Raw genomic sequence first — 19638 nt, 5'->3', positions numbered from 1 at the left:
AAATCTTACACAATGCTTGGCAAATTTCACCAACACCCAATAGCTTTGTCACCTTGGCTAAGTTACTTCTGCTAGGACTCATTTTTCTTACTGAAAGGCATGGAAAATCATTACTACCATAGGGTAGTTGTGAGGTTAATGAAATAAAACGTGAAAGGTGCTTATCATGGCACCCAGTGGACGTGGTTGTCTGTGACCACCAGCTCCTTTCTCTTGCACATCATCCCTGTGCTCTTGTCCTGTCTGTCACATGAGCAAGTGCTTCCATATCCCTTTGCACACAGAGCCCATTCATTCCCCAGAGGCTCGAGTGGCTGTCTGCCAGGTACCAGGGAACAAAGTGCCTTTCACATCGCTGCTCTCATTCTTCTTCACAGAACCCTTTGAGGGAAGAATAATTTTCTCCTTTTATAGCTGAGGCTCCGAACAAGTGAAGCAACTTTCCCTGGAGCTCACAGCTAGTCAACCATAGAGTTAAGATTTGCACATGGCTCCAGAACTAGTGTGCTCTTCTCCATACCTGGTCCCAGCCCTATAATGAATTTTCTGTCACCTAGCGCATGTTGAGGAAGGGGACATTCTCTCTTGGTTAAACAGATATGATTTACTAAGAAGTCCATGTTTACTAAACATATCTCAGCCTTCTCTGGTGAGTCACATGTATGACTTCTCTCCCTTCCCTAGATTTTAAGATGCTTGCAGTTAAAGACCTTGTTTATTTTGTTAAATCTTTAGGCCTTATTCTCAGGACTAATGGTGGACACTCACTCAATCTGAGGAAGTTGAACATATGAATGAATGTTTATAAGGAATGTCTATGTCCTGTAGTGGATTCAGCCTGAGTCTAGTTGAGAGGAGGAGAAATGGAAACAGGTAGAAACATCCCCATCAGACCATCAGACCTAAGTGCACACACAGGTGCGCACACAGGCACCCCCACCCCCCATCCAAGCTCCCACAGCTACACAAACCCTCTATTCCTGGACACACAGACATGTGCATATTCTGTGACTATTTTACTATTTTTCAGTTTGTGAAGAAATATGGGAACCTTTTTAGCCTGGAATTCGGTGACTTGCCTTCAGTTATTATAACTGGATTGCCCTTAATCAAAGAAGTCCTTGTCCACCAGGACCAAAACTTTGTGAACCGCCCTATAACCCCTATTCGAGAACGTGTTTTTAAGAAAAATGGTAAGTTTCTTGACTAATATAAGATATGTACATTTGATATTCTTGTAGTCTGTGAAAGGTACCTTTGTGACTGTAATTCTCCAACACTCCCAGGGACTAGGCCCATCATAAAATTCCTGCCCCTAAAAGAAGCTGAGTGGCCACATTTCCCTGTTACAGACACCCCCTCAGGGAACCTGGCAGGGTTAGGCCTAATGTCAGGGATTTGAGAGAAGCTGCATCACCTGCATGAACTCACTCTGGCTGCTTTAATTAGTAAGTATTCACATCACTCAGTGATGTGATGTGTTTTTTAAGAAAGGCAATGCGTTCTCGCTCTCTCTTTCTGCTTTCCCATTCAGATCTCTTCCCTAGGAAAATGGATGTGGATCTGCTCCCTCCTGCTGATTATGTGATCCCTTCTTGCCTCTAGTTCCTTATGCTCTATTATTAAGGCTGTGCCCCACAAGGTATCTTAACCCTTCCATCTATATTAGAAGAGTTTGGCATGAACACTTAAAATGATCATTAAATAAATGAACACATTTTAAAATCTAAATGAAAAACTCAGATTTATTCTTCTACCAAAGCACCATATTTTTCAGGTGCTTCTCAATTCCTCTGAAATATTTCATCCATTAATTCTACATCCATTCACTCTATTTATTATCAGCCATGTGAAGCCCAGTGCTAGGCACCAGTGCCAGAACAGTGAGTAGAACGACAAAATCCTGTTCTTCTGTAACTTACATTCCATTCAGGAAAACAATATCAATTACTCTAATAATTTCAGGCCTTAACTGTTATGAAGATAAGAGCAGGGTGCACTTCTTAGGTGTACCTAATCTAATTCAGAGACTCAGGAAAAGCTAATGTAAGTAAATGACAAATGTGAAGAAGCAATCAGTCAGAGGGAATAGAGTATGAAAAGTCTCTGAGGTGGGAAGAAGGACAGTGAACTGAGGAATTGAAAGGTGGCCAGTGTGGGAAGCACTGGGATTAAACGGAGATAATTAAATGGAGATGAAGGTGCTGAGTTTGGCCAGGAATAGTTCATGCATCTCCTTGTTAAGAATGTTGCTTTTTATCCTAATAATAATGGAAGCTCTTGAACGGTGTCAGTAGAGAAAGGAATCATCGTACTTACATGGTACGGTTTAAAGACTTCTTTAGGCTGCAATGTCAAGAATGGAATAAAGGGAGCAAGAGACTATTGCAGCATTTTAGGTTAGAGAAGGTGGTGGCTTGGACTAGGGAGATGGCAAGAAATGACAGTACAGTAGGTTAGACCAGGAGAGTGGCTGTGAAGATATATGGATTTAAGATATTCAGGAGGTAAATCCAATAAGACATGATGACCTAGACAGAGAGAGAATGAGGTATTGAGGTAGATACCCAAATGGGTAGGTAAAGGAAAGAAGGAATATTTGGAGGAAGGCAAGGTGTTGGCTGGCCTGGGTGGGGAGTTGTATGGAGCAATCATGAATTCAGTCATAGATATGCTGAGTTTGAAATGCCTTTAAATCTGCAGAGTCAAGCAGACACTTGTATGTATGTCTGGAGCTCAGGGACAGAAAGAGCTAATGAGATTTTCCCAAAAATGGAGCAGAGATAAGGGGAGAAGAGGCTTGCAGAACTTGAATGAAGAACTAGATCATTTTGAGATATAATAGAAGATGAATTAACAAAAGGTATGGTAAGTTCTCTGCAGTCAGAGAATTAGGAGAAAAATTGGAGAGTGTCACGTCCTGGGAAAAGAGAGAAGAAAGAAGTGTCTCATGCTGCTGACACATCAAGATGAGGTTGAAAAGGATCCTGGACTGGACAGCAGGGAAGGCCATGTCCTTGAGGTGGTAGAGGCCTAAGGCAGATATTAGAAGGAGTTGAAGAGTGCTCTGGAAGTGAAGAAATGAAGGAAGTGTGGCCTCACCTGTATTAATGAAATAAATGATCATCTATTGAACACACCAAGACGGTTTTTTTTTTTCCTTTGCCTGTGTTTTTCTTTCTGCATAGATTTTTCACTCTTCCATGCTCTTGAATGATTCACTTATTTTTTAAGGTCCAGCTTAGATAGGACCTCTCCTAAAGGCCTTGCCTACTTATAAGTATGGATTTTGTCTAATCCCTAAGTGCATTCTTGGTATGTTGCATAACATAAATACTTACATATACTTATGTGACAAGTAATCAAAACATGGGCTTTGGAGTTAGGCAGAACTGAATTTGAATGCCTGTTCAGCTGCTTACTAACTCTGAGACCTTGCAGAGTTTCCTTTTATCCCTTGTGCCTCAGTTTCCTTATCAAAAAAATTGTTGGGAGGGTTGGCAGTTATGATAGGACCTACCTCAGAGAGCTTCTGTGACTGCTAAATTACACAATGCATTAAAAATGTTAAAGTGTCCGGCATTAGAAGCAGTCAGTAAATGCTAGCCACTATATCTATTGCTTTGGGATTATTTCTCTGAATAGTTTTCAAGCGCCTTAATGCCCTTCTCCTTCCTTCCATCTGATGCATTATCTCCCATGGCTCTTGTTGGCTTTCTTTTCATAATGTTGGCTTTCTTTTTCCCAGGCTTGATCATGTCCATAGGCCAGGTATGGAAGGAACAAAGAAGGTTTGCCCTGACAACACTGAAGAACTTTGGTTTAGGAAGGAAGAGCTTAGAGGAGCGCATTCAGGAAGAGACCCACTTCCTCATCCAGGCAATAGTAGAGGAGAACGGTGAGTGTGTCATAGGACAGGTGCAGGGAACTGTGGCTCATTCATTCACTCACCAGGTGATTAATAAGAGTCTACGTGCCTGTCCTGCACCCAGCACTGCGTAGGGCACTGAGGGGATAACAGTGAACAGCTAACCATGACCTGCCCTCATGGAGCTCAAGAATTAAGAATAAGAAGATGGGTATTAAACTTATTATTGGTTTTAAATCCTGGTCATCAGTTTGACTTCCCAGGCATTGACTGAATACTTGCTGTATGTTAGACCCTGTGTAGGGTGCTCGGGCCACAGTCTCAGAGGTGGTTCTGTAGTCAGTATGTCATATGTCATGTAGAGTAGACTCTCAGGGGAAGAGAAAGAAACCAATCTGAAGGATCCATCGCTTCTTCTGCCTCTAGGACAGCCTTTCGACCCTCATTTCAAAATCAACAATGCAGTGTCCAATATTATTTGCTCCATCACATTTGGGGAGCGCTTTGACTACGAGGACAGTCAGTTCCAGGAGCTGCTGAGGCTGCTGGATGAGGTCACATGTCTCGAGACATCAATGTGGTGCCAGGTGAGGCAGTTCTCACTTCCTATCTTGGATAAGGATATTGGGCTGATGTCAGACACAGATGAGCTCTTCCTTTTTTTTTTTAAAGCTAACATATAACCTTTTAAAATTTACTTTAACACAAACATGTTTGAAGTCAATCTGTTAAATTTAGTATTTTACATAATATTGTTAAATATTGACTATAGACAAAGAACGTTTCTAACATTCGTGTAAGGTACAAAACTTTACATGAAGTGCACCTATGGACCTATGTTCTTTTCTTTAAAAAGCACAATATTGCCATCACCTTTGTGTCTCTCCTCTCCATGTCCCTCCTTAGCCCTCCATGTCCATCCTCCCTCAGAAGTATTCTTCTTTGCCTGACTCTCCCTCGGCAAATTGTTTTCAGATTCATATGTTAGCTGTACTTTTTTTAAAAAATCTGCTTACTTTTCTATTTTATGAATATGCCCCTGTTTGTTATTCTGTTCCCTATTAATAAACACTCGGGGGATTTCCAGTTTGGGGATCTGGAATGAACAGTCTTGTCAATCCTTCATGTGGACACATCCACTCGTTTCTCTTGCATTTACACCTGTAAAAAATACTTAAAGTTTTCCCAGGTGGTTGCACTACTTACGTGTCCATCCACACTTGATATTATCAGTCTTCTAACTTTGTAGGGTATAGATTTAGAGGGGTCAAACCTCACCCCTTCCTTGGTGGGCCCTGCTCTCCACTTTTGTCCTGGCAGTGCTGTGAGTCTGTCAAAACCTCTACTCAGCTTCTTGGCCTCTCAGCCACATTTCTGGATTTGGAAGACACTTCTAGGGGAAAATCAACCCCAAGGGTTTTATTTATTCTTAACAAGTATCTTTAGCTGGAGACTTAGGGATCCATCACACCAACACTGATAAAGTAGTTGATTCCTGGCACATTAAAGGGGCATAATGAATGTGAGCTATTATGATTTATTGTCAGTGTTATTTTTGAATAATGTTCCTTGCTCTCACTTCTAACCATGGTAGCCCCCCCCATCCAGTTATTCCAGTTTCTTCCCTCCTGTTAAGACAGAACCTAGGAAGTCATGGGAGTTCAGTGGGTACCCGGCTGACTGTTCCCAGGGAACAGAAATCCTGGGAGGGTAGGATGGGGCAGTAGGGCAGGGGTAAGAAGCATTTCTTAGAGAACCAAAGTAGACCAGGCACTTTGATGGACAACTCTTCATACTTTATCTCAGATAATTTTTTACAGCAGTCCTTTAAACATGAAATGGATCATCTTGATGTGTGCAAGCAGATATGGGAATACGTAAGCACATCCCATAGTGGTCTGCTGGCTCTGTCAAGTGCAGTATGGATCTCATGTCATTTAGTCATGAAAATAACCATCGGGCCCCACTGGCAGCTAAAGTAGCCACAACTCACATCATTACTACTATTATTATTATTATTACTATTATTACTGAAGTATTATAGCTAGAAAGAAACAGAGCTAATTGTCAAACCCATGCCTGTTTCATTTAAAATCTAGGCAACTTTCTATTACCTTACGCTATCTATTTTCTACTATGTATTATTAGAGAAAATATAGTCAAAGACCACTTTATTTCAGTAAAAAATATCTTACCCATATGGAGGTTACATCATAGTGGGGGCAGACAAAAAAATACACGTACATATTTAACATAGATAGATAGATACATAGATAGATACATACATACGTAGGTATGTAGATACATAGATACAAAGATACATATACATAGATAGACATTTTGCACACACACACACGCACATACACACCCAAATATATATACATACACATACTAATGACAATTGTCACAGAAAAAAATAAAACAAAATAAAGGAATGGAAAGAGAGTGCCAGAAGTGCTACTAACTGTAAGATTATCAGGTAAGACAGGTCCAAGTAGGTGACATTTGAGCAGCACATTAATGAATTAAAGGAAATGGAGTTGTACAGATTTCAGAGGAAAACCATTCTAGATGGAAGGAATAGCAAATGCAGTGTCCTAAACAAGAACATTTTTTATGTTTTCACAGAGGCCAATGGGACTGGACTTGAAAGAGTGAAAGAGAGCAAGATGGCAGGGAGTGATAGGAGAGGAGGTGGCAGGAGGGTGAGGGGCTAGCTCATGTAGAGCTCCAGGCTAGGAGAATGGTGTAGAATTTTGTCTAAATGTCATGGAAAGTCATTGGAGGATTGAGAGCCAAAAAGTGAAATAATCAATTAAACAGTTAAATGATCCCTCTGGCAGCTCAGTGGAAAATAGACTGGGAATGGGGTTAAGGATAGAATCAGGAAACGTGTTGGAGACTTTACAGCATCCAGGTAAGAAATGTTGGTGGTTTGTACAGGAAGACAAAGCACATGGAGTGGTGAGAAGTGGTCCGAGACTGGTTAGATTTTGGATGGAGAGCTGAAATGCTTTGCCAGAGGGGAAAGAAGAGGGTTGAGAGAGAGAAGAAGAGTCAAGGGTGACTCCAGGGGTTAAATTTAAGTAAAAAGAGATGGAAAGAGAATATGGTTTCATTGTCTTCAAAAGTAGAAAACTGGCACTCCCTTGTCTCCATGACTGTTTTGTTTTCTCCATCAGCTCTACAATGTCTTTCCAAGGATAATGAATTTCCTTCCTGGACCCCACCAAATGCTCTTCAGGAACTGGGAGAAACTGAAAATGTTTGTTGCCCGTGTGATTGAAAACCACAAGAGAGGTTGGAATCCTGCTGAAGCAAGAGACTTCATTGATGCTTACCTCAAGGAAATAGAAAAGGTGAGGAAACCAGAACTGTTACCTGAGTTTTACTCTTAAAGAGCAAATGAGGGGATTCTGGGTTCTTATTGCTGCTGTAGCAAATCACCACAAACATGGGGCTTAAAACAACACGCATTCGTTCTCTTACAGTTCTAGAGGTCAGAAGGCTGAAACCAGTTTCACTGGGCTGAAGTCAAGGTGCGGGCAGGACTGGCCCCTACTTGAGGCTTTAGGACAGAATCCACTGATTGACTTTTCTAGTATCTATAGGCTGCCTGTACTGCCTGCTGCAGGGCCCCTTCCTCCGTCTTCAAAGCCATCGATGTAGCATCTTTTCTGCCACCATCCTCACATCTTCTCTTTATGACTTTCTTGCCTCCCTCTTATAAAGACTCTTGTGATTATATTGGGCCCACTGGGATAATCCAGGATAATCTTCCCATATCAATATCGTTAATTCACTGTATCTACAGAGTCCCTTCTGCCGTGTAACATTCACGGGTTCTAGAGATTACGACATGGACATCTTTGTGGGTCATTATTCAGCCTACCACAGGGGAGGAAAATAGAAGCAATACTTCATAGAGTGTAGGAATAACATTAACTCATAATTGATGTATGAGTTCATTGATGAGACAATTAGAAATAAAGATAGAGGTTTAACAGTATTTGGCTTAAGGGCTTTGGAAAGCCCAAATACTGCCTTCTCATGATCTAGTCTCTGTCCTCTGCCCATATCTGAGGGAGATACACACAAAAGGAAGAATAAGTGTTGTTTCATTATTAGTTGGACCAGTGCCCAGTTACCTACCCCTTCCCCCAGCTCCCAGTGCAGAACACAAGTAAATCTGTGTCCGTTGCCAGAGATTAGCCTCAAATGGGACGGACATTTGCCTTCCTCCCTCATCACCATGTCATCCGCTTTTTAATATTACTATAGGAAAGAAGCAGGAAAAAAGCAAAATGGGATGTATATCCTTTACCATAGTAACACCTCTGGTTAACACACATCACTGCATCTGTGTCATTATCTTTGACTCATCAGATTATTCATTCGTTCTCCTGGAGTTGGCAGAAATGTGGATGTCTTTCCAACTCCACTCGTGTTTCACCTTATTGGCATAACATTAATAGAAACATTGATTACTCCTCAGAGGGGGAGACGCCACTTGCTATATGGTGTGCAGGTGTGGGACCACAGAGGGAGGAATGTTGATGCATTGAAGCTTCTGGAGGAACGTGGCAAAGATGCTGGAGTGCCATGAGGAATGGCTGTTGGAATCAGAGAAGTTTAGCTTAAAAAGGAAAAGATTAACAGGGGATATGAGAATTATTGTACTTTAGAGAAATTCAGTTATTCTTTCTGGTATCAGTACAAACATTTGTTGAGAATTTGCTCTGTGTCCTTTCCATCTCGCATAATTCATAATGCCATCTTAAGGGGTGAGTACTGTTATTTCTATTTTGTGGAATAGGATATAAGCACAGAAAGGTTTATTAACTTGCTCAGGTCGTACAGATAGTGAATGGTGTGGCTAATATTGGAACCCAAGGCTGTTTTTCCAGTGTAATGCTAGATTCTCCCAAATTATGGGTGTAAAAAAATTAGTTGTGTTGTTTCATCCACCAAAGCTAATAAAAGCTTCCAGCACTTGGGGCAGGAGGACTGTAGTGATGTTGCAGTAATAAGCCTCTGCCTCCTGAGATGACCAAAGGGAAAGTCATTTCTCCTGGGTGCTCTCCTTCCACGTTTTCTCTAGGATGAGGGCCCCTGTGTTGTGGCATCTAAGAACCATCTGAATAAACCAATAATCATTGTGCTTTCTAGCATAAGGGCAGCGCTACTTCAAGTTTCCATGAAGAAAACCTCATCTACAGCACCCTGGACCTCTTCTTTGCTGGAACGGAGACAACTTCGACAACCCTGCGCTGGGGTCTGCTCTACATGGCCCTCTATCCCGAAATCCAAGGTAAGCATGTCAGTGGATGAGCCTGGGCCAGGTCAGAATGGCGCCCCCTGGAACACACTGTCCCAAGGTGGGACCAAAAGATAGCACGGTAGGATGGAGAGATAGGTAGGACAGTTCCTGGGCCAGGTGGACTTGAGAACGGGAACCTTCTTCGGTTTTTCTGTGAGGATTGTGATGGGTCCATGTAACACAACTATAACAGAGAGTCCCAGCCCTCAGGAAACGCGCAGTCCAGTGGGGAAAACGGTGAAGTCCACCGACATTGTGGTGAGTTCCAGGAAAGAGTTCCATTCCACTCACGTGTGAAATCTGGTCGCAGCCTTCCCTCCTTTTAAGTGATGTCTTCCGTTGCCCTGTGGACAATGTTCATACTGCTTAATCTGGTATATCATGCCCCCTGCTGTGCCTCTTTCTGCCTGTCCAGCCTCGACTCTACCCACCCTGCATGGGGGCGTCATTAAGTCATATGTCACGTAATTTCACCGTCCTTATTTGTACTTCTGGGCCATCACACCTGCTCTTCCCTAGAAGAATAATACCAAAATGTGTGTCCCTAATTTCTCTACACGGTAAACCCCTAGCTATGCTTGAAGAGTTTACTCAACCACAGCCCCTCTAAGATGTTTTCCCACACTTCTGGGAAAATACTAGCATTTCCTTCCTTTAGAGATTGCCTAATTGTACCGCCATTACTTTGCTTACCACACATTATTTATATATCTTCCCCACAGACTGTAATCCTTTCGAGAACAGTGACTGTTACAATCATTTTTCATTTTCTAGGCCCCAGAACGGTTTAAGCACATGAAGGATAAAAACTGTTGGGATTCAGTTTTGCAAACTGTGGGTAAAAGTTTATTAACAGGACATAAAGTCAATTCAGTGGATCGAGACTAACTTTTTTCCCTAAATTAAAAAAAATAGATTAGGGAAATCAGAGTGCTTTCTGTGTATTAAGGATAAGGCTTTTTTTGTGAAACTTTCTTTCCTTATATATATGAATAAATGTCTGTTTTATATGTGTGTATATTTATGTTTATGTGTCCTGAGTCATGCACTTATAAAATGCACTTGTAACTGTGAATTACAGGGTTTTCTTTAAACTTATTTCTTTATTTATTTTTAAATCTCTGTGTTTTTACTTATCAGATACTTTTTTCATAAATTTATTTTATTTATTTATTTATTTTTGGCTGCATTGGGTCTTCTTTGCTGCGCGCGGGCTTTCTCTAGTTGTGGCGAGCGGGGGCTACTCTTCCTTGTGGTGCTCAGGCTTCGTGTTGCGGTGGCTTCTCTTGTTGTAGAGCATGGGCTCTAGGCGTGCGGGGTTCAGTAGTTGTGGTGCATGGGCTCAATAGTTGTGGCTTGTGGGCTGTAGAGCACAGGCTCAGTAGTTGTGGTGCACGGGCTTAGTTGCTCCGTGGCATGTGGGATCTTCCCGGATCAGGAATTGAACCCGTGTCCCCTGCATTGGCAGGTGGATTCTTAACCACTGCACCACCAAGGAAGTCCTTTTTAAATTTAAAAGCCACCTAGTTAGCATATTGATATAGCTTCCCTATTAGAGGCTCCAAAATAACAATGGCTTAAAATGGCATAAAAAGTGGATGCAACCCAAGTTTCTATCGTTGGATGAATGGATAAGCAAAATGTGGAATGCAATGGAATATTAATCAGCCTTAAAAAGAAAACATTCTGACACATGCTACAACATGGATGAACCTTGAAGACATTATGCTAAACTAAGTAATCCAGTCAAAAAAGGCATATTCTGTGTGATTCTATTCATATGAGGTATCTAGAGTGGTTGAATTCATAGAAAGCAAAAGTAAAATGGTGGTTGTCAGAGCCTGGGGAAAGTGCAAAATGGCCTCCTCCTCAATGGATGTAGAGTTTCAGTTTTGCAAGATAAAAATTTCTGGAGATTGGTTGCACAACAATGTGAATATACTTAACATTATTAAACTGCACACTTAAAATGATTAAGATAGTAAATTATATATTATGTTTATTTTACCACAATTTTAAAAGTTTTTAAATGTTCAGTTAAAAAAAAAGGAGTTTTATTTTTCTTTCAAATGAGAAACTCTAAGCTGGACTCTGCAGAACCCTTTGGGGGTCCAAGCTCTTTCCATTGTGTTGCTCTGCTGTATCTAGAATGGTGCCCTTGTTGGCACTCTCAAAGATGGCTCACCTCTAAGGTTGCCTTTCCACCAGTAGGAAGGGAAGAAGGAGGAGGAAGCACACACCCTTCCTTTAAGGGCCTCTTCCAAGTATTAAACATCCCCTCTACTTACATTCTATTGGCCAGAACTCAGTCACAGGGGAATCTGGAAAATGTAGTCTTTAGCTGTGCAACCAGGTATCCAGCTAAAATATCTATTTTTGTAGAAAAAGAAGAAAACAGATACTGGGGCACAATTAATGGGATTCTTTTTCATTTGTTGGTTGCTTCCCTAAATCAGTTCATGTAAATCTCAAAACATCCTAAAGCGGTTGTGGATTTATCCTAACGAATAAGAAGAGCAAACTGAGACTCAAAGAATTTCAGCAACGTGCAGCAGGAATGTTGTAGAGCAAGAGTTTGCCAGCAGATTTGTCTCACACCAGGGCCCACTTTCCACTCACATACCTCCCTGAGGAGCTAGTCTAGAGAGCCTACGATAACGTTAGCCGTTTTGATCCTGGTTATTCCATTCCTTAACTTAACGAGGCTCAAGGAAAGTTATGGAATAATAGAATGATAGAACCTCCTCTGCTTTTCCAGAAAAAGTCCAAGCTGAGATCGACAGGGTGCTTGGCCAATCACAGCAGCCGAGCACGGCAGCTCGAGAGTCCATGCCCTACACCAACGCTGTCATCCACGAGGTGCAGAGAATGGGAAACATCATCCCCATGAATGTGCCCAGAGAGGTGACAGTGGACACCACCCTGGGTGGATACCACCTGCCCAAGGTAATTAGGGGCTCATTCACAGTCTCAGATCTCCAAGTTCATATTTGTAAATGGTGGGAATCTCAATTGGAAAAGTAACATGTGTTCTTGTCCTAGAGAATCACTTGAATAGGGAGAGAGATATATTATGCCTGATGAAATACTAGTTTTGTTCCCTGGGTATGATCTTAGAAAATTAGTTCAACTGGATGTTAATAGGTGTTACAGAGGGGAAGGGGGATTCCTAGGTCAACTGTGTTTAGGCAAAGCCTGTATCCTTCTTACAGGATAGGGACCTGCCAGACTTACTTTAGAAAATTCTGCTTCATAATCCTGAGTTATAGAATGTTGAAATATGAAGGGACATTTGAGACCTCCTGGGCCAACATCACATTGATGCTGGTGTTTCTAACATAATATCCCCACTGGTATTTTTCCAGCTTTGACTTACAGCCCCTTGATGGGACTGTCTCACAAGGGAAAGCAATCCAATTGTGTGCAGTATTAAATATCAGAAAAGGAGAGAAAGGAACCAATGCTTTTTAAATAGGATTATGTTCCATGGACTATATAGGTTATTTAAAATGTCTTAGCCAGTCTTCAGAATACTTCTGTTATCCTCATTTTATAAGTTTGGAAGCCAAGGCTCAGAGAGTAATTAATCTTGCATAAGATCTCTCAGCTACAGTGGCAAGAGTTGGGTTCCAGGAACAGAACTGTTCTAATTCCCAGGCTCATCTTTTTTGTACTACACCATGTTCTCTCCACAGGAGTTGCTTTACTTTGACTTTAAAAGAGTCTCCCTGAAATATTCCTTAGTGGGTCCCTCTTAAATTCCCGGTCCTCACAAAGGAAATTCTGCTCTCACTCTGCCCACCACTCTTAGGATCTCAGCAGGCAGCTCTCCTGTGCCCCCTAGTGTCCTCTCTGCACACTGCACATTTACAGTTCTTTCCTTTCTCCACCTTGGTGGACCTCTTTGGATCCATTAGATCCAGTTTGTCTAAGTTGCTCTGTTTGTTGTACCTGGGGATGATCTCAAGGCAAAGCCAGAGGAGCTTCCTCATTGGACACCCCTTAGTCACCATCCCTGCAGAGCCAGGAAAAGCAGCTATTCCTGCAGCAATTGCATTTACTATTTTCTTGCTGATTGATCATCTTGTGGGTGAAGGCTGAGGTAAATTATCTCACAGGTGATCTTTGCATTTTTATAGCAATTCATTTAGCTCCAGGGAATCATCCCAGCTCAACAGACTTGTTCTAACATTGATTTTTAATATTGACTGGAATTATCATCCTGGGAACTGCGAGATCCCATTGACTATACATTGTGGAGGCTAGGAGTCATAACTGATGTCAAACATCCTAATTCAAATCATCGTTCTACTTCCTCCCACCCTGTGACTTTGGGCATCTTCTTCAACCTCTCAGAGCTTCAAATTCTTTATCTGTAAAAGTGCATTTAAATCCACCTCACAGGTGAACATGTAATGAGGTCATGCATGTATAATATTTAACCTTGTGCTGACTATAGAAAGTGCTCAAAATAGCAGTTATTATTCTTTATTAATTCATCAGATGTTCATTAAGCACCTAAAACGTTCAGGGCTCAGAAAACAACTCAGAGGAAAATAATCATGCAAGTTTATAAGTACAAACCATGGTAACTGCCCAAAGGAAAAAACTCACTGGCTTTTAGAAAGATGCAAGCTAGCTGCCATGAGGAGTGGGCGCCAGAGCAGGCAGAGAAGACTTCCCAAAGGAAGTGATGTTTGAGCTGAGGATTAAAGGATGATTAAGAGTTAACTCGATGACAGAGTGGGGAGGAAGGACATTTCAGGCAATGTGAACAGCATGTAAAAAGGCACAGAAATGAGTGGGAACATGTGGCATGTTTGAGAAACTGAAGGAAGCTTGATATAGTGGGAGTGCAGGCAGAAGGAGGGTCGCTCAGACAGGGAGCAGGTGATGTGTCCTTAATCTAAGAGTGATGGGAGCTATTGAAGAGTATCTATCAGGTTCCAGGTGTGGTGGGTGGATGGGTGTGGAATGATTAAATCATGTTCAAAGCTAACTCTGCTTTCAGTGTGTGGAGCACATTGAAGGGGAAGAGAGGAAATGGGCATAGTTAGGGCTATTATAGGAGTATAACCAAGCAAAGTGGTAGCCTGGACCAGAGGGCAGTGGTGGACATAAAATGGAGGTGACAGAATCAAGAGAAATTTCAAGTACAGTTGACCAGCATAGCTTAAGGACTGGATGAAGGCAGAATGAGGGAAAGGGAGGCACTAAGGAGGACTCCTGGGTTTCTTGTTATGTATCTGGAAGGATAGTGGTTCCTTTCACTGGGCGACCTCATTCTATTATTAAACTCTCTGTAGAACGGACTAGACATTGGAGGGAAGAGAGTGGGAGATGTCACATTTTTCTCTTATTGATGCATACATGTTCCCTCCCAAATTATACACTGACAAGTCCCTGCAGAGATCCATTCTGCAGTCAGTAGTCACACTTCCCCAGGTAAAATTCCCAGCAGACAATTCCAGTCCATCATGGTAAGCTGTCCCATGGCAAAGAGCAGGGTCCTAGGGGTTGGGCTCAGAGGGAGCGGATTGGGGAGGCTGAGGGAGTTTAGGGTGCTATCAGCCTTGGTGTGGGAGCCGGGGGGACTGCCACCCCTCTGCATATGTGTGTTGTGTGGGTCAAGTCTTACCTGAGTCCTTGCTGCCTTCTCCAGGGGACCATGGTCCTGACCAACCTGACTGCACTGCACAGGGACCCCACAGAGTGGGCCACCCCCGACATGTTCAATCCGGAGCATTTTCTGGAGAATGGACGGTTTAAGAAAAGGGAAGCCTTTCTGCCTTTCTCAGTAGGTGAGTAGCAAGAAATAAGAGTGTGGGAACCCAAACTCTCAGCCCTTCCCTACTCTTCTCCCTGGTATGCTTTGCTTTAGTTGGAATGTCTCCAGGTTCAACAGGAAGAAATAACTCACAACCTGAAAGTTGAGAATGTTTTATTCGAGGCATTACTGAGGACTCTACCCTGGGAAGGCAGCCTCTCAGATAGCTCTTAGGGACTGTTCCCAAAAGATAAGGAAAGAGTGAGGATATATAGGAGTTTTTGCTGGAAAAAAACCATGTAGTCAAACATCAAAAGATTACTGCTAGTCACAAAAAAAAAAAAAAAAAAAACCCAGACATCTCAAGTTTATGATTTTAGTGCCTTTCTTTTTATGGGAAGATGCAAGAGTTTGGGCTCATTGAAATTATTCCTTTATATGCATCCTAACACTCTAGGGCCAGTATCCTCTTTTTCTCCATCCTGAATTCCACTTAGAGCACACCACTGGGGGCAGCTGCAGTGACTGATGGCTCATGGAGGGCAACCTTCACTGTTTAACTGGAATTGCAAGCAACAGTTTTCAGTCCACACCAGCATGACTCACTCTTTTTTTTTTTTCTTAAAGCATGTTTTGTTTGTTTGTTTGTTTGTTTATTTATTTTTAGCTGCACTGGGTCTTCGTTGCTGCATGTGGGCTTCCTCTAGTTGGCGGTGAGCAGGGGCTACTCTTCCTTGCGGTGCACGGGCTTCTCATTGCGGTGGCGTCTCTTGCTGCGGAGCATGGGCTCTAGGCACGCGGGCTTCAGTAGCTGTGGCACGTGGGCTCAGTAGTTGCGGCTCGCAGGCTCTAGAGCGCAGGCTCAGTAGTTGTGGTGCACGGGCTTAGTTGCTCCGTGGCATGTGAGATCTTCCCAGACCAGGGCTCGAACCCGTGTCCCCTGCTTTGGCAGGTGGATTCTTAACCACTGTGCCACCAGGGAAGTCCCAGCATGACTCACTCTTGCTGTTGGTTGCAACTCAGGATTCCCTGGGTGGAGCATCACCAGGACTCATGCCCTTACTTCCTAAGTCCTGGCTTGACTCTGATGGAGATTTCAGCTTCACGTTGTGCCGTCCCCCAGAACACTGGAACCCTGCCTGTCTCCCAGAGAGAAGGTTGAACACTTGCCTTCTTTATAGAGTTTTAAATGTTCCAAGATCTTTTTAGGGCAACCCATTCACACAGAACTAGAGCCAATTGCTAAGAAGAGACTGGGGGCGGGGCAAGGAAAAGGGCTACTTGCTTCTCATTATGGGCATCACAAGTGACTCTAAGTGCCACAGGCTTAACTAGATGAGATTCTACTCTATAACAGGTCCCTGAAGAGGTCCTTTTGCTGTTTCAAATTCTAATGACCCTTTAAAAACCTAATTAATACATTTACATGGTATACAACTTGAAATGTACAAAAGAAGACACAGTGAAAACTCTCATTCCAAGCCAGCCAGTTCCAAAAGGGTGTTTTAATTTATAACAATGTAAAATTAGTGAGAAAAATTTTAGTATATTCCATGTATTGAGTTAGGTATGTTGCAGAGATCAGTTCAACTGATTTCCCAATTTCTTAATCTTATAAATATTTCCTGAGCATCTATCATGTGTCAGGCATTCAGCCCTGAGGATATGACAATGAATGAAGTAGAAAAAAATATCTCTTAAGGAGCATGTGTTCTAGTGTAAACTTACAAGTTTCAGATTCCTATTATCACCACATTAGAGATAAGCCCTGAGGCTTGGCGGGGCCATTTATAGCATCTAAAAAGCTATAAAGCTCACAAGGCAGAGCTAGAACTCAATGTTAACCAGGTTTATCAAACACTAAAGCCTGTGCTCTTCCTAGCAGTGTCTCCTAAAAAAGGTAACTATGCTACACTGAGTTGACACTCAGAAATTCATGATAGGTTTCTTATCATTAAATTAAATATAGACTGATTTGCTGAGACAGTATCATTTTGTTGATCATGCCACTAAAGTACAGAAAGGGAGGCCCTTGAATTTGAACCCATGTATGCGTGATCCGGAGCCCAGATTTTCCTGCTATAGGACACTGTCCTGAGTGTATCTGGACTGATTCTGATTAGATCTTCTGTGTCTTTCTTCCTCTGGTTCTATACCACTTTTCCTCACGTTGGACAAGTCACTTCCTAACATGAAAGCAGACATGAGATGTGGGAATACCTTCCAGTCTTCCTGTCTACAAGAGCTTCAGGTTTCCTATTATAGTGCAAAGTTTCACCTGTGTATTTTAAGTATTATAATTATTCTTGACTCACTGTTTTTTTTTTTGCTATTGAGAGTTATAACACACCCTTTTGATTATAGGTTTCATTTGCAAGCAAGTTATCTCATTTAATCCTTACAGCAACCCAGTTATTAATAGTTAGACAGGCAATCGATCAGTATGCCGTTTCTTAATGTAAGGAAACTAAGAATAAGAGAGAATTGTTTTTATTCAAGATCATGTGCCCAAAGAATTGGCAGAACAGGGCCTAAGACTCGAGTTCCCTCGTTCTCATCTAGTGCTCCTTCTTGCATAATTACAATGTAACTCATTTCCCCACTTAAAGGCCCTTCCATTTTAAGATTCAGCAAGTTCATATCATATGTATCAATTATTACATTGCTGCATAACAAAGGTGGAAAACTTAGTGACTTAATAAGTGTGTATTATTGCTCACGAGTCTGCAGTTGTGCTGGGAGCTCAACTGATCTTAGCTGGCCTCTCTGGCCTTTTTGGGAGGTCAGCTGGCTGAAGGCGGATCTAGGATGACCTCAGCTGGGACAATGGGGCTCTTTTCCAAGTTTCATCCTCCAGCAAGCTAGCCCGGCTGGTGTTCATGTGGAAGATAAAGACCCCAAGAGGGAGAACAGGAAGCACACAATGCCCCCTAAGGGCCAGGCTGGGAACTGGCAACCATCACTCCCCCCTGCATTCTGTTGCCACTACAAGTCATAAGGTGAGACCCGGTGCAAGGGGAAGGGAAAATTTCACAATTTTTATGGGAAGAGCTATGAAATCACGTTGCAAATGATGGGGGTACAGGGAGAGAGGGGAAATTGGAGCCTTTTTTTTTTTTTTTTTTTTTTTTTAGAGGAAGGCTTGCCTTTTTTTTTTTTTAAGTATTTGTCTATTTATTTATTTATGGCTGCATTGGGTCTTCGCCCCTGTACGAGGGCTCTCTCCAGTTGCGGCAAGCGGGGACCACTCCTCATCGCGGTGCGTGGGCCTCTCACTATCGCAGCCTCTCCTGCTGCGGAGCACAGGCTCCAGACGCGCAGGCTCAGCAGTTGTGGCTCACGGGCCCAGCCACTCCGCGGCATGTGGGATCCTCCCAGACCAGGGCTCGAACCCGTGTCCCCTGCATTGGCAGGCAGACTCCCAACCACCGCGCCACCAGGGAAGCCCTGGAGCCATTTTTGCAAGCAGTTGGTCTCACTATCTGTCTTTCTGCCTGAGAAGAATGAAATTCTTAGAAGGCAAGCAATTTGGGGATTCCTTCAGCTGTAACAAAATGAGGCCTAGCTAAACAGTTTTCAAGAGATAGAAACCTGAAAGATGCACTGACTTAAGAAGTCAACACCACTGTCTGGCTTTCCCCCGCCATACTCCCGGCTTTGGTGCACAGCTGCTTTGCCTCATTCTTGATCCAGCACTTTCTATAAACAGCCTCCCTCAAGGGATGGGGTGTGGAAAGCTCCTGCCCTTCTCTTGCAAAAGATGATCAGGTGTGGAATTAGGATACGTACATAATCAGGGCAAATAGCAAAGCTATTACTGCAAATTTATATTTTCTTTTCCTCATTTCAGTTTTTCCCACTTGATCCAACAAAGCAGCAGACAGCTTCATGAAAGGCAAGAGGCTGAGTCCTCATTTTTCAAAAAAATGTTTAAAAAGTCACTGGATCATAGGAGATAAGGTTAGGAAGAACTTTTCCCAAAAACCCTAGGTCAGTGTTCTCATTTTACTAATGAGGTAATTGACCTGGTTAGTTAGTGGAAGCCTCAAGGAGAAGGTCCATGTTTCCCGTAGTCCAAGATGAAACTTTGAAATCAAGTAGCCCTTGTTTTCATAATTTTAAAAGCAAATTCATATCTCCTGTCTTACTGGTATCCTTGCCCAGCCACATAATGTAGTTAGGAGAGAGATTATCTCATATGTTTGACAAGTTTGACATGTTTAGGTCTGTAAGAATAAAGGGTTTACTCATAGCCCAGAGCTGGTTACTGGCAGAACCTGTACTTTAACCCTGGTTCCTGACTCTCTAGGTCCAGTTTTGTCACAATATCTGGATTCTTCTAGGAAAATCTTGGGTATTTACAATACACCTGATCTGGTACTATTTTAACAGATTTCCTCATTGTACTATTTGTGATGGGTAAAGAGGTAAGGATGAGGGGAACAGAGATAAATAGGCACACGCTGGTGGGAAACAGGCACAAAACAATATAAGTACGATATAATTCTGAAGCATATTTCAACTTACTAAACACTTTTGCAGATACTCTCTAATTTTATTTCCTCAGCAGCTCATTACAGGCAAGGACAAAATAGAGGCATGCGTATATTAACTATTTCCAAGAAAGTTTCATGACGTGGGGAAACACAAAGTAGTAAAAGCAGCGCACAGAATTAGCTACAG

At 42.4% G+C, this 19638-nt stretch overlaps 1 protein-coding gene across 4 annotated transcripts in view; it reads left to right on the top strand.

The window, feature by feature from the left end:
- The window catches only part of LOC103014389 (cytochrome P450 2J2), a 125953-nt gene that overhangs the window by 10111 nt on the left and 96204 nt on the right, over positions 1–19638 (top strand). For all 4 annotated transcript variants that reach the window (XR_009005418.1, XR_009005420.1, XM_057529254.1 and 1 more), the window contains exons 2-8: positions 1031–1193; positions 3749–3898; positions 4295–4455; positions 7051–7227; positions 9038–9179; positions 11947–12134; positions 14851–14989. Coding sequence is in view for 2 of the 4 variants with exons in the window: in XM_057529254.1 (XP_057385237.1) it covers positions 1031–1193; positions 3749–3898; positions 4295–4455; positions 7051–7227; positions 9038–9179; positions 11947–12134; positions 14851–14989 (1120 nt within the window). In the remaining 2 variants the exon portion in view is untranslated. The remainder of the gene's footprint in view (positions 1–1030; positions 1194–3748; positions 3899–4294; positions 4456–7050; positions 7228–9037; positions 9180–11946; positions 12135–14850; positions 14990–19638) is intronic.

This window comes from Balaenoptera acutorostrata, chromosome 1 (genome assembly GCF_949987535.1).
Source record: "Balaenoptera acutorostrata chromosome 1, mBalAcu1.1, whole genome shotgun sequence".
Classification (NCBI taxonomy): Eukaryota; Metazoa; Chordata; class Mammalia; order Artiodactyla; family Balaenopteridae; genus Balaenoptera; species Balaenoptera acutorostrata.
Note: the sequence above shows the minus strand (reverse complement) of the source record. Positions and strands in the feature narration are given on the sequence as shown.